Genomic DNA, 24,673 nt, shown 5'->3' with positions numbered 1-24,673 from the left:
GCTTAGTAACATGCCTCATTCCCACTCACATTTGGACCTCCCTGGCTCAGTGTCTCCAAATAGTAAACCTTCTGGCTTCTCCTTGGAGAGAAGGCACATGAGGGAACATCTGGGATATGTGTGCTGCTGCAGGTGTGTGTGTTACCCAGTGTAGCTGGGCTCTATATTGATAACTTTGAGAAACATGCAAAATTTATGATCTCTATAAATGTACAGATTTAGTGGTTTTCTTTGAAAAACAAAACTGCCCAGGAAGATAATTCTGTGTAATTCCTGTCTCTTGGTATACATTTTCCTCCTCTGGTTTGGTCTCTTTCAGAGCAAATTGGAGCTTTGGCAGATCAGCACATTGTCCATGTGGCATGTGGTGAGTCCCACAATCTGGCCCTCAGTGACCGGGGCCAGCTGTTTTCTTGGGGTGCAGGGAGCGATGGTCAACTAGGACTCATGACTACTGAGGACTCGGTGGCAGTGCCCAGGTAAGAATTTCACAGACAGGAATCTGAGTTCTCAAATGTCAGTTGTGGTAAACACTATTTCCTGCTGTTGCTTTGTTAGACTCTTTGTTTTTGGTTCTGCTTTCTTCATTTAATTGCTGTTTCTTTTGTGCCACTGCTGTGCCTTATACTCTTATAGCACTTGTCACAAAAATTGTAATTATTTACAGAAGTGAGTTTATCTCCAGTTAAAAATGAGTTGGTCAAGCACTGTACTTTATTTATTCTAATAGCCTAGTTGCTACCAGAGTGCCTGGAACTTGATAAATGTTTGAATAAAGAAAGTGTCTTTTTACATGCTGGACTTATTAACCTTTAACTGAAAATTGCAAGTATAAATCAGTTACTCAATTAAGGACTTTAAACTAGACTCTCACAAGGCTAACCTGTTACCTATAATAGGCCAAATTACCTTAAGCATTATGAACAGCTGAAATAACCAATATACATACATTCTTTAACACAAAAAGACTAATACAGTGCTTTTGAGTCTCTTAAATATTTATTTAATTCTGCTTCACCATTAGAAAGCATCCAACATATTGAAGTTACTTTCAGGCGGACTTTTTAGGGGCTGAGTCTCAGTTTGTTGAGGGTTTTTAATGATCAAAGAGGCCACCAGTGAGGCCAGTCTGGTGGCACAGTGGTTAAGTTCACACGTTGCGCTTTGGTGGCCCCGGGGTTCACCGGTTCGGATCCTGGGTGTGGACCTACTCACCGCTTGTCAAGCCATGCTGTGGTAGGCATCCCACCTATAAAGTAGAGGAAGATGGGCATGGATGTTAGCTCAGGGCCAGTCTTCCTCAGCAAAAAGAGGAGGATTGGCAGCAGATATTAACTCAGGGCTAATCTTCCTCAAAAAAAAAAAGGTCACCAGCTTATTTCCTTTGTTTAATTCCTGTACCTTTGTACTACCAATGTACAGCATACCCCTATTGTATACTTGTCAGATTCTTTGTAGTTGTTTATTTAATGGCTATTTTTAATAGAAAGCTGGGAGCTCTCAGTGGCAGGAGACCTGGATTATTCATTTTAGCATCACCATTGCTAAGGGTGCCCAGCATGTACATTGCTTAGTACACGTCTGTTTAATAAGTGGCTTCTCCTCCCTTGCCCAATTATTGTCCCTTTTAAAGGACAATATATTCTTCTTTGTCTTCCTTTTTGCCCTCCTTATATTTTTGTCTCTTTAATCAAAAGCTCTTTTAAGGAAAAGAGGAACATGGAGGTAAGAGTGATTTGACTCACTTCCTGATTTAGAATAAGTAATGCCTCGGATTCATTTCTTCCAAAAATTAATTTAATTTTAGGGGAAGGGGGAGAGTGGCAATGAGAAAAAAGGAGTGCTATATTTTAATGAAATTGTGTGTAATATTAGGGAAAAGATTTATAGCATTAATGACAAAAGTATTTCATTTGTTGATGACCAAGGCCTGAAGTAAAGATTTTTAATGGTATTTCATTTCTAAAAATGAAGTGATCTGTGTTATAGTAGCAATTTAATTTTCTGGTCACGTCTAAATTATGGATGACTTCCGAGGCTTTGGTTTGTGTCTAATTTTATATTATAGCTTAATTGAAATAAATTTGTTAACTCATACCTCAGTATTGTGGAAAGTAATGTAGCTTTGAGGTCAGACAGCCTCAGGTTCTAATACTGGCTCTGTTACTTATTAGGTGAGTGACCTTGGGAAAATTGTTTAACTTCTCTAAGCCTTGGTTTCCTGACTTGAAAATGGAAGTGCATATTGTGCACCTTTGAAGTCAGTGGGAGAACAGAGTGAGATGAACAGGTGAAACACAGTCTATGCTTGCTCTGTGTGTACCCCACTCTCCACTTCAAGGCTGTCATTTCCCTGTTACTTATCTTTCTCCTTTTGACCTACTTCTTCAACTGTGATTGTTAAGGTTATGACAAGGGTAATGGTGGCCCATAAAGGGAGAATTATGGGAAATTTGAGTGGAAACTGACCAGGAAAAAGGGCTATTCCTGCATAACATTTCTGGAACATTGGTCCCCTAGGCAGTAGTGTATTTTCCAATTTTAAATACTAGTGGGCTTCTACAGACTATTGATACATGCAGCAACTTGGATGAATGTCCAGGAAATTATTCTGAGGGGAAAAAAAGCCAATCCCAAAAGGTTACCTACTGTATGATTTCATTTATATAGTATTCTTGAAATGACAAAATTTTAGAGTCGGAGGATAGATTAGTGGTCATTAGGGGCCAATGACGGAGGAGGCAGGAGTGGTTATGAAAGCACAACACGAGGATGACTCCTGGTGTTGGGACCCTTCAGTATCCTGACTATGGTGGTCGATACGTGAACCTAGACAGGTGGTACAATTAATACACAGAAATGAGTACAAATAAAACTGGGGAAATATGAGTAAGATTGGTAGATTGTATTAGTGTCAGTATCCTAGTTATATCATACCACAGTTTTGCAAAATGTCACCATTGGGGGAAACTGGGCAAGTGTACAAGGGATCTCTCTATTATTTCTTACAGCTGCCTGTGAATATACAATTATCGCAATAAGAAATAGTTGGGTGCTATGTGGTACTAATTGATATGTGAACTCCATTTTAACTTGTTCATAATGAGAAAACAAAGCATTAATACAAGCAGTATCTGCCAATCTCTCTAAGTAACCCCCCTGCCCCCGCCCTGTCTGTCTCCTGAGATACCCCTCTCCGGAGGGCCAGTCTGTCTGACGCCTTTGTTCCCATGGCATACACTTAATGTGTATGGAACCTGGCAACTTAAGAACTCTTCAGATAGAGAGCAGGAGGTACTCCCAGGCAGCTGCCCACCTCTGTTGGGCAGTGCCAGGCACTTCACATGGATTTTTTTCATTACTTTTCACCACAACCCTATGAAATATGTACTGTTCTTTGTCTTTCACAGGAGCAAGCAGAGGCGCGGGATTTGAAAAGTAGTCATTCGATTTTCCTCTTTACCGTCCAGGGGAATCAGAGTTTTGGAAGCATTGCCCTTATTTTTTTAAAAAATTGTGATAAAATAACACATAGCGTTTACTATCTTAACCATTTTTACGTGCACAATTCATTAATGTTGTATATTCATATTGTTATATAACCAATCTCCAGAACTTTTTTATCTTGCAAAAATTAATCTCTGTACCCATTGAACAACAACTCCTCATTTCTCCTCTTCCCAGCCCTTGGCAACCACCATTTTAGTTTCTGTTTCTATGAATTTGACTACACAAGGTACCTCATATAAGTGGAATCATCCAGTATTCATCCTTTTGTGACTGGATTATTTTACTTAGCACATGTCCTCAAGTTTCATTCATGTTGTAGCATGTGTCAGAATTTCCTTTCTTTTTAGGGTTGATTAATACTCCATTGTATGTGTATGTCACATTTTGTTTATCCATTCCTCTGTCGATGGACGCTTGGGTTGTTTCTGGCCTTTGGCCATTGTGAATAATGCTGCTATGAATGTGGGTATACAGATACCTCTTTGGGACCCTGCTTTCAATTCTTTTGGATCTGTACTCAGAAGTGGAATTGCTGGATCATGGCATTGCTCTCATTGTGAAAGCCATGTAGACACCAGTCATATTCTTAGACATCTCTCTTCTGTAGCTTATTCCATTTGTCCCTGAATTGGAGATGACACATGGGAATTAACAGAGGGTTGTGGTAATGGGTTTAAATGCTGAAGAGTTTTTTTTGTTAAACAGTAACTACCTGAGAGGCAGGAGGTTAGTGAAAGACCTAAGAGAATTATATCATGTAAGGTTATATATTTGACTTTTGAAAGTCTTTTAGGAAAGGTGTTATTTATTACAGCTGTTTTATTTAGTTGGGAATATGTCTGATCATTGTTTGTGAATATTCTTCTTAAGAAGAAAGCCTTTTCTGTTTTAGGTTAATACAAAAGCTGAACCAACAGACAATATTACAAGTTTCCTGTGGCAACTGGCATTGCTTGGCTCTTGCAGCTGGTAATGTAATATTAAAATATATGCTAATATTATGTTAATTTTGCAACAATTTCTCTTTGCATTTTTGTGTGATGTTATTTAACTGGAAACCATTGACTAACTGGTCAGGATCTGTGCATTCCTGTAGGACAGTGGCAGGTCTCAGTCAGCCTTTGTGTAGCTCATACTTTTTCAGGGTGTGGATGATGAAGAAGGCGGTCATCATTGCTGCCCCAACTCTCTTGCGGTGGAAGAGGAGCAGGAAGCATGACTGTACTTGTGTTCTTGAGCATACAGAAGATTGACTTTTCTCAGCCACAGTACACTATCAAGCTACATTCCACTATGAAGTTCCCAAATAAGTTTAAAAAAGGAGTTAGAGAAACCTAAGCCAGCAAATAATGCTGTATTTTATGTTAGAATAAAGTTGAGGGGAAGTCTGCACTTGCATGTCTTGCTTGATGCTCTGTGCTATAATCCAGGTCATAGCTGGACCTCCTGAAGTCCTGGGTCTTGTGGTCTTGGGGTGATCAGAACGAGTTCAGCTTGCTGAGTAGATCTAAGCCTGGTAACTCTCCATCAAAACTGAATTGACGTAAACATTTAATTTTTTCTTTGCATAAGTGTTCATGGCCTTTGAAGGGTAGTAAGACTCAGCTTACCACTCCATTGTCAGGACAGGTGGGAGTTTTGCTTATGGCCGTCTTACAGCATGAAATGTCTCGGCTCCCTTGCTCTTGGGCCGGTTTGGTGTGTGTAGGGGATCAATTAACAAATGATCCTACTGGATAACCATATTGTTCTAATGATATTATTTTTGTGGCTGGAACTTGCATCATTTCTGGTAATTCCAGTTATCCTGTTCTTATTTCAGATGGTCAGTTCTTCACATGGGGAAAGAACAGCCACGGGCAGTTGGGCCTGGGGAAGGAGTTCCCCTCCCAAGCCAGCCCGCAGAGGGTGAGGTCCCTGGAGGGGATCCCGCTGGCTCAGGTGGCTGCAGGAGGGGCGCACAGCTTTGCCCTGTCTCTCTCAGGAGCCGTTTTTGGCTGGGGGATGAATAATGCAGGGCAGCTAGGGCTCAGTGATGAAGAAGGTAGGTAAACTTCATATGTATCTCTTTGGTTCAAAAGCACATTCATTTGTTTAACACATGCTGCTTGAGGGTCTGCTATGTGCTGGACCCATGTTAGGTGCTAAGGGTACAGCAGCAAACAAAACAGATAAGACCTTGGCTCAGTGTCTGCTAGTGGGTGGAAGCAAACAACAAACCAGTTAATATATAGTCTGTCAGAGGGTTTGAGGGTAAAGTTTCTTGTTTTATGTAGGGTGGTCAGGGAAGGCATCTCTGATAAGATGATGTTTGAGCAGAGCCCTGTAGGAAGTCAGGTAGGAAATGAGACGTGTAGATATCTGGGTGAAGGGGACAGGACAGGTGAAGGCTCTGAGGTGGGAAGGTATGGGGTGTGCTCAAGAGTGGAGTGGAGTGTGCCAGGGGAAGAGTAGCAAAGCAGGAAGTCAGAGAGGTGGTGTAGGGCCATTTGTGTAGGGCTCGGTAGGGCGGGGTAAGGATTTTGGCTTCTTCTCTTGGTGAGAGAGCAAGACACTGAGGGTTTTGAGGAAAAGAGTGATCCAGTTTGACTTTGGCTATAGTGGGTCCATGTTCCCGGAAGACCAGTTTGGAGGTAGTGGGAATAAAGTTGGATTTTGTATATACTTTGAAGATGAGGCTAATTGGTTTTGCTCATTGTTAGATGTGTGGTTCGAAATAAAGAGAGGAAAAGCTGAAAGGATAAGGTTGCCATTTATGAAATGAAGAAAACTGTGTGTATGTGTGTGTGTGTGTGGCAGAGGGTGGGTGGGCAGAGTCGGGGAATGTGGTGACACCATGAGTTAGGTTTTAGAATATTAAAAACGAGATGTCTGTTAGACATCCAAGTGGAGGTGCAGGCAGAGAGCTGAATATGTGAGTCAGGAATCCAAGGGGACCCCAAATTCATGCTAAGATGGCTGTGTATATTTCATCTCAAAGGCGAATGGTAGTGACATTCTGATATTTATCTTATTCTAGATCGAGAGTCTCCTTGCCATGTGAAACTCTTACGAACGCAAAAAGTTGTCTATATTAGTTGTGGAGAAGAACACACAGCAGTTCTCACAAAAGTAAGGGACTCTGGAGTGTTCTGGTTTGTTCTGTGGCGCTTCGGTGCTGGGTATGACATGGATGATTCTCATTGCTTTGTTATTTTTGATAGTGTTTTTTAGAGAGAGTAGTGATGGTGTTTAAAAATAGTTCACTATAAATAACCTTAAAATATATATAGCAACATTCTGTGTTCCTTTAAAACAAGCCATTTAAATATGTAAAAAAGAAAGAGCAATGTAATTAATGTTTTAAAATATCAACCTATTTCTTTTGCTTCTGAAGCAGTCACATCTAGAGATAAATGTATTTCATGTTGAACAAATACTATTATAGATTCACATTAATAAAATACCTTAGAATTTGTTCAAGTACAGCTGCTAAAAAATATCTTACTTGCCAAGGAGTTTGTGGAGACTTTAATTTCTTAAATATGAATGATAATGCAAAATCATCTCATTTCACCTCTTTGTTTCTGCTTTTTTTGTTTTGCTTCCTAACACATCATTGTACTTTTAAAGAATTTTCAAAATTTACAGAGGATGCACGTTCCCTTGAGCAGTGCCATCTTTGTTTCCTAAAGATGTAGTCTTAAGTTCCTTTTTGATTATTTTTCTATTTAATGAACGTTCCAAAGAAGTGATTTTGACTGAGTATCTAGTGAGCGTGGTGTTCTTGTCAGACCACTGTGGTGTGAACTTTGTGTACAGAAACCCTTAGAGGAGTGCCCTCAAACTCAGAGACTGCGGTCACGTGGTGTGTGTTCCTTCTTAGAGTGGAGGTGTGTTTACCTTTGGTGCTGGTTCCTGCGGGCAACTCGGACATGACTCTATGAATGACGAGGTTAATCCAAGAAGAGTTCTAGAGCTGATGGGCAGTGAAGTCACTCAGATTGCTTGTGGCAGGTGAGTGCTCCTAAGAGCTTCCTGGTATCTGTTAAGCCCCAGGAATAGATCTTGTCTTTGTCGTGATGGAGAATACGGTTAGACCTAACCACCCTCGTTTTAAGAAATCTTAACTGCATGCACATCTACAGTGAATGTGTGGAGAGAGTCAGATCTGAGCAGGGTGTGGCAAGGAAGGGTTTTAGATAAGCACAGCATCATGGAGACATTAGGCTTCTTTTGGGATAAAGAGCAGCAGGATGTGGGGAAGACCTGAGGAAAGTAAAGTGAGGGAGCCTCAAAGAACTTCTTGGAAATTTTGCCTGTTCACCCTGCTTCTTCCCTCTCATCCCAAAGGCCAAATGCAGCAGGCCATTCAGCTCTTTCCAAGTCTTGCCATCCTCCCCATGACCTCAAGTGTCAGAGAAGGATAGTATTATGGAGAGCCACCCACTGCACAGAGTCACATGTAAACATGGGGGAGGATTTCTAGGGGCACTCCTAGGAATCGCAGTGCCCACATGTGGCAGTTGAAAGTCTGAGTGTATGTCCATATCAGTAGAGACTAAGCTGTGAGTTCATTTGAATTGTTTTTCCCCAGACAACACACCCTAGCCTTCGTGCCTTCTTCTGGACTCATCTATGCATTTGGTTGTGGAGCAAGAGGTCAATTAGGAACTGGACACACTTGTAACGTGAAGTGCCCATCTCCTGTGAAAGGTTACTGGGCTGCCCACAGTGGCCAGCTTTCAGCCAGAGCTGGTAAGAGTGATTTTCATTGGAATTTAATGATATTTTAAATGATAAAAACAATTGTTTTTTGAGCATGTTTCTACTTTTTACCCTGAGGTCTTTTGGAGGGAATGAATATGAGGTGTTTTAACATCAATCAGCAAGTGTTTGAGTACTAACTATGCATGAGGCTCTGTAGTTGAGATCCTAGAGAATAAATAAAGCAGAAAATGTTATTTTGGCCCCAAGGACCTTGGTGGTATTGTATAAATTTTAATTATTATCGTTGCTAATCATAAAAGTTAATGTTTATTGAGTGCCTAACTAGGTTCCATACTATGCTGAGCACTCCAAACATCCTTGAGAACAACTAGCGGTGGTTGTCCCCATGTTGGAGATGAGGAAACTGAGTCGTAAGGGGGTTAAGTAACTTGCCCAAGATCACAGGGGTTCTGGGGGCAGGATTTAAACCCAGGTCATTCTAACGCCTGTGCTCTTAATGCTTGTGCTGTGGTACCTTCCCTTTGCTGTTGTTGCTATTTTGGTCATAACATGACAGTTCTTTTTATGCCATTTTTTTCTTCTCTTAAAAAATAGTTAAATAGCACAGTGTCCATTTCATGGGAAATCAAAATAAGGCAAACTCAATATGTGATATGAAATAATAAATCCAGAGGCTGCCCTGGAGCTGCAGAGGCATTAAAAAGCAGCATGATTTAATAGTTACTTTTGATTTTGGAGACTATACAGTGACACAGTTACAGCTTTATCAGGATTTGTTTTTTAATAATAACCATCATCGGCTCCCTACTGGATTATAAGAAACTTAAGGACAGGAATTGAGTCTTTTCCTCTTTGTAAACCTAGCATATATATAGCACAGGGCCTGGCCCAAACTTCTCACTCAATAAATATTTATGGAGTGAATATATGAGCATGTGAAAATATAGTGGAACTTAAAGTATAAAATAAACAAGATTTTTGTTTTGGTGATGTTCTCAAAAGTGAAAAAATGGCTTCGTGTCCTCTTCTCTGTCATTTCTAAATTTCTTTTTCTCCAGGGTGTACTCATGCTAGGAATGCATGTGTTAAAGAAATATACCAATTTTGAAAACTCAGGTGTTTTATAGGTTAATTTGAAACTAAGTTTTTGAAGTTTAATTACAACCTAACTCATGTGATCATAAATTTTTGCTTGGATGTTTGCCAAAGTGATTTTATAACATAAGTAGGTAAATTTCAATTTATTATGTAAATGCTGTGGTTTTAGGAACCTTCATGGTAATGTTGGGAGCACAGAGGAAGGCATCAAGGAGTATTCCGGTTAGAGGAAGTTTGAGCTGTGTCTTAAAGGATGATTTGGAGTTAGCCAGGTAGAGGACTATGAGGGAGTGGGCAGTGGTGAGTACCACAGAATTCCACAATTCCAGGAGCACTGTTCCTATCATGCTCTAGGAGGCGCCCTTCATGGAGAACACCGTGTGCACTGGGGGTGGTAGAAGGAAAAGGCTGGAGATGTGATAAAAGCAATGTGGCTGTATCACAGTGTCCCCATGGATGCAGTGTGATGGGAGATAAGGCAGGGAGAAGGAAATGGAGGTCCTTATATGGCAAGCTTCATCCTGAAGGGACCAGGGACCCCCACACTCAGATCTTGCATTATATCTTAGGCATATATTACCGTTTATAGTAGTGATCATTTTAAATTTCAGATCAATGGCATAACAGAGTTAGAGTGAAAAATAGAAACGAGGTCAGGATTAGCTGATGGTTGGGGAGGGGGCAGGGCTAGGGTTAGAGTGGAGGGTGACATTTTGTATATTTATTTTTAATTGAAGTAAACAGTCCTGGGCAGAGAGCCAAGAGAGACAGTTTCTTCTTTGAAATAATTAAAATGGATAGGAAACCACTCTGAAGTATATTTTGGAATATTAGAAAAAGGAATCAAGGAAAACTTTAATTATTGAAAAATGTACTGTTGAAAATTTTTTTGACAGATCGCTTTAAATATCATATAGTTAAGCAGATCTTCTCTGGAGGAGACCAAACTTTTGTACTTTGCTCCAAATATGAGGTAAAATTTTCTTTTGACTATTGTCTTGGGGGTGGAGTGATGGTGAACCAATATTTATAGTAATAAATACTTACATGAAAAAATAATTACATGAGAGCAGTGTTACTCTTTGTTTCTACCAATTTTATATTATTAAAATAAGCGAACTAAACCTTGAAGAAGTTATCCCTGTTTTGCTCCCTTGAAGTGCCAGTAATTTTCCTGGTATTTTAATCATCGAGTTTTAATTTATAATTTAAAATTATTTATATCTATATTTGTTTCAAAAGAGATTTAAAGAGGCCTACAAAGTTCATACTTTGGCGTTGTTTGACTTTCCATTTCTTTCCTTCCCCATGAAGTAGCAACAAATGCTAGGTATTTGAGAACTTGGTAAGTTTCTTTGATATGATTGAGTATATATTAAATATAAGAGATACCACAATATTCAGGTATCCTTTCTTACTTATAATCTGCTCGTAGCACTGTGCTAAAATCTCCCTCGTAATGTCTGCTGCATCACTGGAGCAGGTGAGTCAGGAGGAATGACGTTCCAGTATCTTTTGGGGTTGAAGGTAGAAGTGTGGTCCAGGTATCTGAGACAGAGCTTTAATTCATTCCCCTCTTCCTGGATAAGGGAAATCAGTCTGAAATCAGCACCACAAACTTGTTTTTTGCCCTTCACTCCCTCCCCTCTTGTGCTTTCCCTCCTCTCCTCTCCCTCACCTGTCCTGCTTTTATTCAACACACATTTAGGGAGGACCAACCATATGTGGTGCAGTGATCCTGTCCTCTCCTGGAGGAGCAGGGAAGGGCCATTGGTGATGATAAAAGAATCAGAATTGGTTGGGAAGAAAATGAGGAACTGTGCAAACAAGGAAGCTCTCCCCGTTAGTCTGATACTTTGCCATCTTTAAATATGCAACCTTCTTGCCTTCTAGTCAGTATGATTCTGTCATTGTGGTAGACAAGGTAGGGGTGGAGCCTGAGACTGCTGGTTGGAACACAGATGAAACGGACAATTCGATTTTTTCCAGGTCAGGAGCCTGGAGAAGGTTCAGTTTGGTGCTACCATCTGGGGTGATTTGGAATTGTTGCCTTAGACCTATTTTAGGCCCAGCTTCAGTACTTCACAGAGAAATCTTGAGGAAAGCTGAAATTATTGTATTTCTTCGAGAAGCCAATAAAGCAAAGCATGAAAAGCACTGAATCTGCAGTTAAGAACTTTTTGTCCACAAGTAGTAGAATTTGAAGTTATTCGTTTCCCTAAGAAACTGACTTGAATAATAATATCCAACTTTAATTTTCCTGTGAAATTCAACATAAAACTTAGTTTCATTCCTTTTATAAATATGGAGTCTAGTATATGTAGTTGGATTTTTTTTTTAAGATTTTATTTTTTATTTTCCCTTCCTCTCCCCAAGTCCTCCCAGTACATAGTTGCATATTTTAGTTGTGGGTCCTTCTAGTTGTGGCATGTGGGACGCCGCCTCAGCATGGCCTGATGAGCAATGCCATGTCCACGCCCAGGATCCCAACTGTCAAAACCCTGGGCTGCCGAAGCGGAGCATGTGAACTCAACCACTCGGCCACAGGGCCGGCCCCCTGTAGTTGGACTTTAAGCTTCCTGTAACTACCACTGTTGTGACTGGCAAACAAAACATTGATGAGAAGAAGGTGAGGTATGTAGTGTTAGTGAAAACAGGGCAGGTTAAAGTTTAAACAACTGATGAGAGTGGTCCGCGTTAAAAAATGTAAGATAACAAAGAAAAAAAGAAACTAAAAAGAGAGTATTACTTAGGAAGGTGCGTTCTTTCATTTAAAAACTTAAACATATGCCCCTTTGCTTAAGCCATTAAGCATAGACATTTGTTTCGATACAGAGACTGATCAAATCATGTGTTTACCCGTTACCATATTGCTTGAAGAATCACTTAAAGAACCAGGGAAAAAGCGTCTGTGTAGTGACAGGCCCCATTTATATAAAATGCTGCCTCATTCATTAATGCTAGCCCTGAGGTGGAAGAGGGGGCGAGGAGTTATGTTCAGATGCTCCTTTGCTGCATGTGATTCTAGGTCCTGGCAATTGAGTGAGTGTAAACCATGGCCTCTCTTTTTTTCTTTCATCTTGTTCACTGAATAGAATTGAAGAGGCGGCATGATGGGGATTGTGTGTGTGTGTGTGTATCTGCATCTGCCTGCCTGCCTCAAGGCCTGCTAGGTGACATAATCCTCTTTTTCCAAGAACAGTTATTCTCACCCTTGGTTGCCCATTGAAATCTCCCAGGGTCTGTAAAAGACACTGATGCCTCTAGAGATTCGGCTTTAATCCATCTAGGATGTGACTTGGCTGTCTGAAGTTTTGGAAGCTCTGGTGATCCATAGTGCAGCCAAAGTTGAGAAACACTGACCTGGACCAATTTTTTCTTTTCGGCCTGTATGTAATTAGAAGGCAGAGAAAAGTGATGCTTTTTCTTGGGTCCTTAAGTGATTCTGAGATTATACTTCATCCAAGGCATCTGGTTTGTTAGACATGCAGTGAAGAATGAGAAAATAGTTCCATGTTTATGTTTTATTGTAAGTATATGTTAGTGTCTGTGTTCAGTTACCCCTTTGAGTGGGGGAAATAATCAAAATTTATGTAATAACAATGGTTTTAAGACCAAGGTAGAGAGGTAGTCTTGTTTGTGTGTGCTCAAATGTCCACTTTGACTAAAGATTTTTCTCTACGTAATTCAAGAGGACTTTTGTTCTCTCAGTAGATGTCTGTGGCCATTTTAATAAAATAATGAAGAACTAAATGATCAAAACTCTTGGCAAGTGTAGGGGAGTAAGAACTATTCCTCTACCCTCTAGGTCCTGCTGGCTGATCTAAGAATTAAATCGACATGAGACAGAGTAACAGGAGAAAATCAAACAAAGTTTAATAGCATGTGTACATGGGAGAAACCCAGGAAATCTGAGTAACTTGCCAAAATAGCAGAAGCCACTACCTTAAATACCATCTTTAGCTAAAGACAAAGGAAGATATTGGGGGTAGTGGTTTGGGACTTCAAAGGGAAGGAAGGAAATTTACATGGAGATGGAAAAGCAAATGTTTGATAGACAAAGTTGACTGTGCTTCACAAAGACAATGAAAGATGGAGAGGACTTCAACCAAAAGGCCATTGCTGATTTCCTCCCTGTCTACCACACCTAGTTTATGTTATACTATAGTTATCTTATGGTTTTAGCTCCTGCCTGGAACAGGGCTTCTATCTTAAATTCTTTTAGGTAGTCAGGGGGAAGGTCAAAGTTTCTTTCAGAGTCTTTTGTTCTTAAAAATAAACCAAAGAGACACATTTGGGGTGGCAAATTCTGATCCTCCCATGCAAGCATCTCTGATTTGTCACATGCCCTCCTCCTTTCCCCCTTATAATGATTTCTTAACTAATAACTATGGGAAAGTAACCAGGAAAATTTGAAGTTGTCTTTTTATGTGTAGATACAAAGGAGGAGAAAATGATCACCTGATCAATGCTTTAATACTACTTTTTTCCTCTGTTCTAGTGACAAGTATAGGAGATATAAAACACGTTCAACTTTTTCTTAGTTCTAGATCAAGAACAGGATTTGGGCAAAATAAGTTGAAAAAGAACAATTTTAGAAAACAAAAGTTCTCATATTGTTGTCTTTTTAATCTCGCTGAATAAAGGGTGTACAGTGCTGGGCAGCATTTGGAATTTTCAAGGCCATTATTGACTTGTCATTTTTGCTACATTTCTTATAAATTTATAGCCATATGCTTAATTAAGAGGCATTAAGTTTTCCTAGATTATTTGCAATATAAATTATAACTGAACTCTGACTTGTTATGATACTTTTTGTTGGAGTTTGGTGAACACTTATGGCAAGTGATTAGTACTTTAAAAGCCTTGATGTTATGGTGGTTCAAAGCAGAGGGGAAAGAAGTCTGGGAAAGCCGTATGGGGTTGCTCTCTTTGGGGAACACTCTTGAGACAGAGATTAATGTTCAGAAATTTCTTGAGAGGAGTGCACTCTAGAACAGCATCTACTTGGGGATGAAGGAGCTGGGATTGGGCAGGAGGAGAAGCTGAACTGCAGTTGAGGGTAACAGAGGCCTCAGCCAGTGTCCTGGGAGCTCTGAAGTTGGGATGGCCGTTCAGCCAGTCCTGAGAGGAGACAAAGGGCTGGGCCTCTGTGCCACACCTGTACGTGCCCCTGGATGTGAATGGAGTGAAGCAGTAGCCGAGGGCAATTCCTGCAGAGCAGCCTAGCTGGGAGCTGTCAGGGGCTTACCTGCTCGGCAGCCGGGGAGTGAGTGCCTCCATTGTGAAGGGTGGGAGTGTCTGGGCACCCCAGCTCCTATACTTAAGTGAAACACAAAGTGGGGATACGTGGGGAGAGGAGAGCAGAAAAGATCCATGCTGTTATGTAATTTCTCTTTTCTACTGTTATATTTAAACCTCCAGAATTCTTCTCCTGCTGTTGACTTCAGGACGATGAACCAAGCACATTACACCAGTTTAATAAACGATGAAACTATAGCAGTTTGGAGACAAAAACTCTCAGAACACAACAACGCAAATACAATCAAGTATGTGGTTGCTTGTTTTCATTTTATTTTTTTCAAAGTGTGTTGGAACTTTCTAGCTAAGTGATTTTCTCTACTTCGATGTTGAGGGTGTGAATATAAAGGGAGTTTTACATTTTAGGGGATCATTTTTTTCCACACATTTATTCAGCGTTTTGATGCCCTGAGCCCCAAATAACATGGAAGCTTGTCCCCTGCTCTCTCACGAAGTCTGTTCCTCAACTGCCTTCTTCAGATCTTAGAAATCCTGACTGATGAGGCCTGAGTTGGTCTTTCTGCTGGGAAACCCTAGTGTTAGTGTTGTTTAACCGCAAGAGTTTCTTTCTTCACATGCATGTTCCAGGGCATCTGAAATGGAAGTGACCTGTTATCTTACCTAATGTGAATAATTTCCGGCACTCTCACATTCAGAATGATTAGTCGAGATGGTAATTCAGTGTCAAGTAGAGGAAAAAGTATGGTAAACTGGATTTAGGCCTTTTATCAAGTTTATTTTATGCTTAAAGGAGAATTATTTTTCTGCTCATTTTTACACATTTTATTGGCTTTCCTTGGCATTTCCATTTTTCTGCAGTCTAATTCTTGGGAACGAATGAATCATGCTCTGTACTACGTGATGGTCGTTCCTAGAAATGTATCTAGTACATCTTGCTTTATGATATAGATTGTAGTGGGGCAAACACCAGGGCTCTAAACTCTAGGGCACACCAGGTAGCAACTTTCTGAATGAGAGATCATTGGGAATGCCCTAGAATGCCTCTGTGGCCGTTCTCAGAATCCCATTAATCTTTGGGTGGCTCTCCCAAGGAGTTTAGGCTGGAAGATGGCGGGGGAAGGGGAGGGGACGAGACTCGCCGCAGGAGGGTCAGGGGGACTGTAGACTCATCTTGCTGGGACCTTGACGCTTTACTGGTTCTCTGTTTTCTTTTTATAAAATGAAGGGTTGGAAGAAATGATCTCTGAAATCTTTCCCGACCCAGATTCTATGACGAGCAGAAGTCGCTGTGATGCCCTCCTCAACCATGCATTTGTTTATTCCTCCCCCGGACCTTATACTAAATGAGAGGGTCTGGGGTTCCTGACGTGCAGTTTCACTCTGAGTGCTCGGAAACTAGCTATTTTCCCAAAACCTGTGTAATCTAGATAATAGGAATAAACACTCATTTCACTTATTTTTAGTTTCTTTCTTAGATGGGCAACAAAATAGAAGGAAGTGGTTATTCACTTATTAATTTGCAAAGATACTTTCTGTGTTTGGTAAATAACAGCTCAGCTTCTCTTTTTTGGTTTTATTTTGTGTTCCCGTTTGGAGGTGAGGTGGGGCATGTCTTAGATGGTTGGTGGCAGGAGAGTGTTCAAGGTCATTATCACGAGCAAGAGTTTTTCTTTTGGTGGCTTTGATACTCTTTTTATTTTGACATGACTTTTGGAAAACTTAAGTTCTTAGCCATTTTGAGATGTGACACAACGTTTTTCTAAAGAAGGTACGTTGTCCAGGCCTTCACCTGAGTAGGCAAGAGCGGCTGTTAATGAAACGCTGGAATAGGTGGCTAATCTTGCTGATGATTAAATAACCATTTATTTGTAATTATTAAAAGCTTCCCTTATTTTTTCTTTCTGAGCAGTGGTGTTGTTCAGATATTATCTTCTGCAGCCTGTTGGAATGGAAGCTTTCTTGAAAAAAAGTAAGTGACCTAGAATCTTAAAAAATACCCATATGTGGTGAAAATACGTACTCAGCAAAGGCTGTGAAAAACTTCTGCTCTCTTTGGTGGTTGGCCTTAATTTGGTGGATAAGCTCATGATTTGTGTAAAAGTTGGAATGTCTAATAATGATGAGTGAGAGGGCATGAGGAAGGGCAGTGCTGATTCATGCCTGGTTGGCAGAGATGCAGATTACCATCGAGACAGACTATTTCAGAGAGAGTTGGTATAATGAAAAGTAAGATATTTCAGGGTATTCTAAAATGTTACCCCCACCATGTGTACAGTATTTGTTCTTAAATTCTTAATTTTTGAAATAATCTCCTTAGATTATTTGGTTTGCTTTCCCATAGTTTTTTTTTTTCTCAAAGAGAATGAGCTTATGGGGAGGTTCCAAGGAGGCTCCAGGGCCTCCTTGGACTCAAGTCTAGCCGCTCACCAGGAAGTGACACTGGGCTGAACTCCCAGGTAGTAAGTAGAGTGTTTCTTTGATGGGCCTCATCCTTTCTGCAAATATCCTCCTGACGCAGCAGAAGGGCCTCGTCATGGGATTTGGTCTGTGGTGATCTCAAGTCCTGACCACCTCTCAGTCCTTTTCTGCCAGTGACCAGGCTGATGACTTAGACTTCAGTTCCGTGTGTGAATCATTCCCCCTCCCCCCAACTGTGTCTCTAACTGGGCTGCAAGAGGTTGCTTCAGAAACTCTCTTCAGTTACAGTTAGAGATTGCAGAGTCATTTACTTGTAACGTTAGGGCAGCTGGAATGAACTCATCCAATTCATCTCAGAGTCAGTCCATAGCCTTTTCCTTTAGGGAAGGAGGTTCTGGATTGTGCTAATGTTGGTCATTTCGGACAGTGGTTCTCAACCAGGGTGATTTTGCTTCCCAGGGGACATTTGGCAGTATCTGGTGACATTTTTAGTTGTTACAGTGGGAGAGGGTGTACTACTGGCATCTAATGGGCAAAAGCAAGGGATTCTGCTAAGCGTCTCACAGTCCCACTCACCCAACCAAGAATTATCTGGCCCCAAATGTCAATATTACCAACGATGAGAAACCTTGTTCTAGAAGGTCAAGCTTCTATCAGGTTGCACATGGCTGGTGGCCAGATCTGTTAGGTTATCCATACTTAGTATCATGGATTCCATGAAGTTGTAGGTAAAGCCTTTTTTCTTTTTAACTGACAACTGTGCTATTTCAGGAGTCCTGTTCCTCTAGTTTATGCAGAATGCATCGCAGGAAGCCAATTAAAATGGAGACAAGTTTTACAAAGCAAGAAATACATATAAGCATAGCAGAGGGTACTTCTAAGCATACGGAAGGTTACATATGGGGCACTAGAGTTAATTTCTGTTTGGGGCAGATTTACTTTCAGAACAACAACAATGAAAAACCCAACAAACACAGCCCAAGCATCTCCTCTTGATTTAACCATTTAGGTTCCCAATACATGTAATTATGATTTCTTAAAAAATGTTAGAAACTCTACCTATGTTTTTATAAATTATAACACTGCTGTCAGACGGAGTTCAAACTATCTGAATATGTCCATTACTCGTAAACAGAAGCCTGCTTTGCAGATAATTTGTTTGTAATTAATAGATGTGGTATGTTCAAGAGTGGGAGAGGCATTCTCTAAGTCTCTAAAAGGCTGAGACTTCATTTAAGGTTAGGAAAATGGTTAGTTGCCGGGAAGCTAAAAACAGTAGCAGTGAAGTTAGGCCTTGGGTGAATGTAATTTTATCCTTGCGTTATCTAAATGTTAGCTTTGTGTTTTTTGTAGATCTGATTTTTATTTTAAATACTTTGTTAGGAAAAGCTTTAAAGAACAAGGTGCTACTTGTCATTTGTTGATGAGTGGGCCAGTTTGCAGAGGGGATGTTTTTTGCACCTAAGCATTGCCCCTGCATCTAGTTTAATGTCTCACAATTACAGAAAAAGGCAAAAACACAAGAGCACATCAGGGAAATAGCACCCTACTTATAAACTTCAGGACAGCCTCATATTGACATGATGATCCTTGTGCTTTGACTTGAAGGAAAAAAGGCATGACTATTTTAAGAATATCTTAAAAAAGATTCCAGGGAGGTTTATTCTGTTGAGCTTCCCCAAAATGTAGTATTTTTGTGCGTCATGTCTGGCAGGTCAAATTTAAATCAGATCAGTGTGGACAAACTATTTTGTTTACCTCTTTGTAATTCCTATCAGAGTCTTTGCTTTGTTTTTCTTTTATTACACACTCGTTTTGTTTTTGTTTAGAATTGATGAACATTTTAAAACAAGTCCCAAAATCCCTGGGATTGACCTGAACTCAACTCGAGTGTTATTTGAGAAGTTAATGAATTCCCAGCACTCCATGATTTTGGAACAGGTGTGTTCTTTACATTACAAAGTGTATGCTTAAGAATGCATTTTTGCATTGTATTAATTCAACTTTCAAGAGAAGAACAAGAGTAATATGAAAAGGCAAAAGTCTTGTATAAATCTTAAACTCTGTAAAATATTCACTTTGGGGATTTGACCTACCTTTAGCTTTCTCTTTGGCTTATATCTTTCTAAGGAAATGCCCCTCCAGAGTGTGAGGTCTCCACAGGCAGGGGTCTCTGGCTTTTCCTTTCACTGATGCCTCCTGAGCACCTGGACCAGAGCCTGGCTCTTAGTAGATCCTCAGTGCACACTGAGTGAATGAGAGCTGCGAGTCCATCAGATAGCTTATAAATTTAGAGATAAGGTAACTAGATCTCAGGTGTGTTTGAATTGCTCAATACTCTTTTCTCTCATACAGATCTTAAACAGCTTTGAAAGTTGCCTGATTCCTCAGTTGTCGAGTTCACCACCAGATGTTGAAGCAATGAGAATCTATTTAATACTACCTGAGTTTCCCCTGCTCCAGGATTCCAAGTATTACATAACGTTGACTATTCCCCTGGCTATGGCCATTCTGCGGCTGGATACAAACCCTAGCAAAGTTTTAGGTGAATTTGCTAAACTCAATACCAGTGGTTTTGTGCTTTTTATTTTATTTGTGTGACCACTGGCTCTCGGTGGATTGAGATCCAAGGATCTGTTTGTTGCCATTTTAATATCCTTAACATTTAAACCTTCCTTTCCTTGCTATTAATTTCTAACAAGCCATATTTGCAATTTGAACAAATTGAACCATTATTTAGGTCATTTGAAATGATTCATGCCAGACTAATCTTGATTTTTAAATATTCGCAAAGTTAGGTTATCCAACTTTAAACTATTTTTTCTCCTCCTACACTTGCTGGTAGTTAATAGTGCCTTAAAAATTAGTGTCCATCTGCTGCTCTTTCTCCTATAACTAATTTAGGGGGTGGGAATGAAATGAACAGTTTTGATGATACAGTCTCCAAAGAAGGAGAGGAAGAAAATGACCTAGTGGAGACTTACCAAATGTTTGTTTTGTTTTTCTTTTTTAGGACAGTTGAGTCCACACTGATTTTTGCAGGCTACGGACACTTTGCTGAGATAAGAACCTTCCGTTCCTCAGTGAATTGGAGAGTGTCTCTCATGGGAGTAGCGCCTGAGATGTTTTTTTAATCGAGTGCAGAAAGTCTGTCACCTGGCTTTTTCCTTTTTTGTTTTTCTGGTAAATTTTTTTTAGGTGTTCATTGCAACTCAGTAACTTCTGCGTTCCATGTGGACTAGGATGTTACAGAGTGTGGTCTCCCCATGAGCAAAGAGACCTGTGTTCCTGAGGATGGAATACTGGCTTTTCCACATTGCTTCCACCTTTGTAAACGATAGAAGCAGAATGAAGCACTAGTAATATGTTGGTCCTTAATTTTTTTTTTTTTTAAGATCAAAAGCCTTTTGGGGCATATTTGTCAGATAGTCTAATAGACTATGAAGTAAAGAATGAATATTACCTGACTTTTAAGTTTTGGGTTTTTTAAATTTTATTTTTTCCATATAGGATAGCATAAAGAGATAAAATTGTTCAGTTTTACACTTAATTTGTTTTTAACTTCTAGTTGTAGAGATTTAAATTTAAAAGAATACCTCAAAATAGAACACTATAGGTACCCATCATAGAAATTCATGATTATCAATATTTTGCCCGTTTTGCTTTATGTATTCCCCCTGCCACCACCTCTTTATTTTTGCTGGAATATATTTTTAAAATCTCAGACATTGTGTTATTTCGCTCTTTAAATATTTTAGTATGGCTGAATTTATTTCTGACAAGTATAGTCGTCTTGTCTGGTTATGAGAAAGCGTTGTTTGGTGAGAAACAGAAATAGTTTTTCTGCTGATTATGCCTCTTGAAGGAATAGTTGACAGTGGTACTGCTTCTGGGGCATGTGGTCCTTTGAGTCTGTGGTACAGGATTTAGGTGGCGGCTGACAAGAGGGCTGTGAAAGGATTAGGATATGTGAATGCTCCTGCCCAAAATATGTGCCTTAGCGTCTTGTCCACATGTCTTCTTGGAATGGAACTTTTAGATTAGCCTTCTGAATGAGTCTTTGAGGAAGAAAGTCAGATCAAGCTTTACAGAATAGCTGCAGGCATTCTTGTTCAGATGCTGGTCTCTCCAGAAATGCTTCAATGGATTCTTTTTAAAGTCAGTTTTGAGAAACTGTATTTTAGACTAATGTTCATCTTCTAGCCGGGAGCGGTTTTTAGCTAGTAGGCAGAAGACATCAATACTTGATCAAGATTACATGTTGAAATATGTCTCTTCTTTCTTTCTAAAGATAACTGGTGGTCTCAGGTGTGCCCGAAATATTTCATGAAGCTGGTAAACCTCTATAAAGGCGCGGTTGTTTATCTACTGAGGGGAAGAAAGACGTTCTTAATTCCTGTGCTGTTTAACAATTACATTACAGCAGCTCTCAAGCTCTTGGAGAAGTTGTATAAGGTAAGCGTAGAGGGGAGCCTGTGGGAAGAGGGGTGAATAGCTGCCGGGGTCCAATGTCTTACTGAGGCATTCTGTGGGAAGCATTTTCCAGTCATCACGGTTTTAGGTGTCCTTATTTTCTTCCTCATCAGGTAAATCTTAAAGTGAAGCATGTGGAATATGATACATTTTACATTCCTGAGATTTCCAGTCTCGTGGACATTCAGGAAGACTACCTCATGTGGTTCTTGCATCAAGCAGGCATGGTAAGAATTTGTGTAAAGCATATCTTAAAGCTTCAGTCTTTTCTCTGAGTACACATAAGGACAAGAAAAGCACATCTGAGCCCTGTCATCTGTCCTGGACTTCGGTGTTAGCGTCACAGTTCTGTTTATCCACTGGCTTTTGCATTCTCGAAAATCTGAGGTGCTTTGAGTATCATAAATGATCATAAGTAGTCACTCAGAGAGGTATAAATTTTAATTAGTTGTCAACATTAAAAAAAATCAGGGTATCTAAAGTAGTCAAACTCATAGAAAGAGAAAGTAGAATAGTGGGTGTTAGAGCCTGGGGGAGGGAAAAGGGGCAATTGTTGTTTAATGGGTATAGTGTTTCAGTTTTGCAAGATGAAAAACTTCTGGAGATCTGCTGCACAATAATAACGGATGACACTACTGAACTGTACACTTAAAAATGGTAAATATGGTAAACTTTGTCTTTTACCACAAAACAAGTCACGACACATAAAATGAATTTCTAGCTTTTCTTGAAACTTGAAAACAAGTCAAGACACATAAAATGAATTTCTAGCTTTTCTTGAAACTTGGAAGATCTGGCAACATGACCTGTCCTCCCAGATGGCACCAGCTGGCTGGAGTTCAAGAGTGGCTCTTTAGATGAGGCTCATGTGAGCCACAGTCCCCATTGCAGCTTGATGTTGACATTGAGGAAAGGATCACTTGCTAATTATCGTCTTCCAAAGGCTGGCCTGCTCCTCCAGTTGTCTTATGTCCGCTGCCTGAACCCTGTAGGCCACCTCTGATTTAGGATTCTGTGTATGAAAGTGTCGCATACCCCTGAGCCAGCCCTCACTGTGTATTAGATGTGCCGTCCAAGGAGCTGTGGATTCCTGCTGCCACCTTTGACTGGTCAAGAATTGCTCAGTTTGATTACAGACTGACTTGGGATATGTGTGGGGCTTTTTAGGGTCCCCCATCCTATATTCCCCATCCTGTGGAGTATGTGTAAAGTTGAGTGATGTCGGAAAACAGAATGATGATTTGGTTATTGATTTAGCAAAGCCATGTGCAGCAGATCCATTCGAGATGAGTGCTTGCCGGTTTGACAGATTCATCACCAACACTTACGCAGTATTAGGGGTTTTGGACGTCAGTAGTGGTCTCCAAAAGCAAGGCATTTAAATAGGTTTATTTAACTGAGCAAGACTGTTTTCTTTAATAATAGATGGTAAGTTTGATCAAATAATAGAGCAATATTGTATTTTTAATAAGATTTTATGATTACCCTGAGAAGACAAAATGCTTTCCAGTAAAGATGGGTTAGAGTCTTCTAAATGAGTTTCCTTGGGAACTTTAATGTGGAGGCTAGCAATGAGCTCAGCTTTCACCTGCTAATTTAGAAATTGTAGAAGGGTAAGCTCTTCTGTTTCATCAATTTGTGAATAATTATTCATTGAATAATAAAATGTTAAGTTGAAATAAGCCTAATGAATTATTTAGTCCAACTGCTTTGTTTCCAGGTGAGGAAATGGAGGCCCAGGGAAGTAAACAATTTTCCCATCAGTTCAATTATATAAAAGCCAATTCCTCTGACTTCTCATTTACTCTTTTGATGACTTGATGCTAAATAAAATAATTCTGATGAACCCTAATTCTTTTTGACACTGAAAAAGAAGTTGCCAGTGTTAAAATCTAAATTATCATGATTGTAAACTCTGAATGGAGGTATTTAAGTGAGCAACTTTTACAATTTTTTATAGTTTCTTTCTCTTAACATTTGATAAGAAGATATAAGTCTTGAATACCAGAAGCTCATCTCCTCTTTAGTAATTAAGGTAGTTATTATGGAAAGATAGAAAATCATGTGAAATTACTGTGAGACCTTTCATGATTTCTGTGGAATTTTTTCTGTTGTACAAAATACAATACTATTAGAAACAGAAGTTTAAATTTTTTGATATCTTGGATTTTAACCCAAAATACTAAAGTCATTTCATATATAAGTTTATTTTAACCACTTTTAAATGATAGTGATGAATAATAAATGGATTTTCCCCAGCTTTTACTGAGGAATAATTGACAAAATTGTACATATTTGATGTGTACAATATAAGGACTTGATAACACATATGTGTTAGAAAATGATTACCAGGATCAAGTTAATTAATACAGAGTTTTCTCATAACGATTATCACCTCATATAGTTCACTCTTTTTTTGTGTGTGATGACAGTGCTTAAGATCTACTCTCAGTGCATTTCAAGTATATAATACTTGAAATAATATATAATAATATAATATTAACTGTAGTCTCCATACTGTACAGTAGACGCTCAGAACTTATTCGTCCATCTTACAACTGAAAGTTTGTATCCTTTGGCCTGCAGCTCCCCATTCACCCCCCCTCCCCTGACAACCATCATTTTCTCTGTTTCTATGAGCTTGGCTTTTTTTTTTTGGTAGATATTACATAGAAATGATACCATATATTACTTGCCTTTTTCTGTCTGGCTTTTTTATCATAATACCCTTTAGGTACACCTGTATTGTTGCAAATGGCAGGATTTTCTTCTTTTTATGGCTGAATAATATTCCACTGTACACAATAAATGGATTTTTGTGTGTTACATTTTTTAGCTTGGTGGTAGCTGAGGCTCTATAGCATATAGCCCAGAGCACATGCTCTAGTCGCAAAATAACTGAGTTCAAGTCTCAACTCTGGCCTACTAGCTATGTGACCTCAGGCAAGTTACTTAGTTTCTATAGGCCTAGCATCCTTATTCGTAAATGAGAATTATAATGGTATTGTGAGAATTAAATGGGAGGAAAGCATGGCGAGGCCTCACTTAGCAGAGTACCTAGTACCTGGTATATAATAAGCCCTCATAACTATTTTTTGCTAAGCAGTTGTTGGGCACTTAATTTGTGTCATGTGCCTAGAGTCACTGGGGATGGAGACATGTGGGACATGGTGTCTGCCTTGTGGGTGTTCAAAGCAGAGAC

At 39.7% G+C, this 24,673-nt stretch overlaps 1 protein-coding gene across 5 annotated transcripts in view; it reads left to right on the top strand.

Moving 5' to 3' along the window:
• The window catches only part of HERC3 (HECT and RLD domain containing E3 ubiquitin protein ligase 3), a 100,585-nt gene that overhangs the window by 43,833 nt on the left and 32,079 nt on the right, over window positions 1–24,673 (top strand). For 4 of the 5 annotated variants that reach the window (XM_046655977.1, XM_046655972.1, XM_046655973.1 and 1 more), the window contains 13 exons: window positions 320–479; window positions 4,403–4,479; window positions 5,333–5,554; window positions 6,530–6,621; window positions 7,376–7,506; window positions 8,087–8,247; window positions 10,215–10,291; window positions 14,743–14,867; window positions 16,490–16,549; window positions 18,828–18,939; window positions 19,354–19,543; window positions 21,290–21,453; window positions 21,585–21,698. In XM_046655977.1, coding sequence (XP_046511933.1) covers window positions 448–479; window positions 4,403–4,479; window positions 5,333–5,554; window positions 6,530–6,621; window positions 7,376–7,506; window positions 8,087–8,247; window positions 10,215–10,291; window positions 14,743–14,867; window positions 16,490–16,549; window positions 18,828–18,939; window positions 19,354–19,543; window positions 21,290–21,453; window positions 21,585–21,698 — 1,557 coding nt within the window. In that variant the 5' untranslated portion in view covers window positions 320–447. The remainder of the gene's footprint in view (window positions 1–319; window positions 480–4,402; window positions 4,480–5,332; window positions 5,555–6,529; window positions 6,622–7,375; window positions 7,507–8,086; window positions 8,248–10,214; window positions 10,292–14,742; window positions 14,868–16,489; window positions 16,550–18,827; window positions 18,940–19,353; window positions 19,544–21,289; window positions 21,454–21,584; window positions 21,699–24,673) is intronic. The other variant, XM_046655976.1, reaches the window with a different exon arrangement.

Source organism: Equus quagga, chromosome 3 (genome assembly GCF_021613505.1).
Source record: "Equus quagga isolate Etosha38 chromosome 3, UCLA_HA_Equagga_1.0, whole genome shotgun sequence".
In the NCBI taxonomy this organism is placed as follows: Eukaryota; Metazoa; Chordata; class Mammalia; order Perissodactyla; family Equidae; genus Equus; species Equus quagga.
Note: the sequence above shows the minus strand (reverse complement) of the source record. Positions and strands in the feature narration are given on the sequence as shown.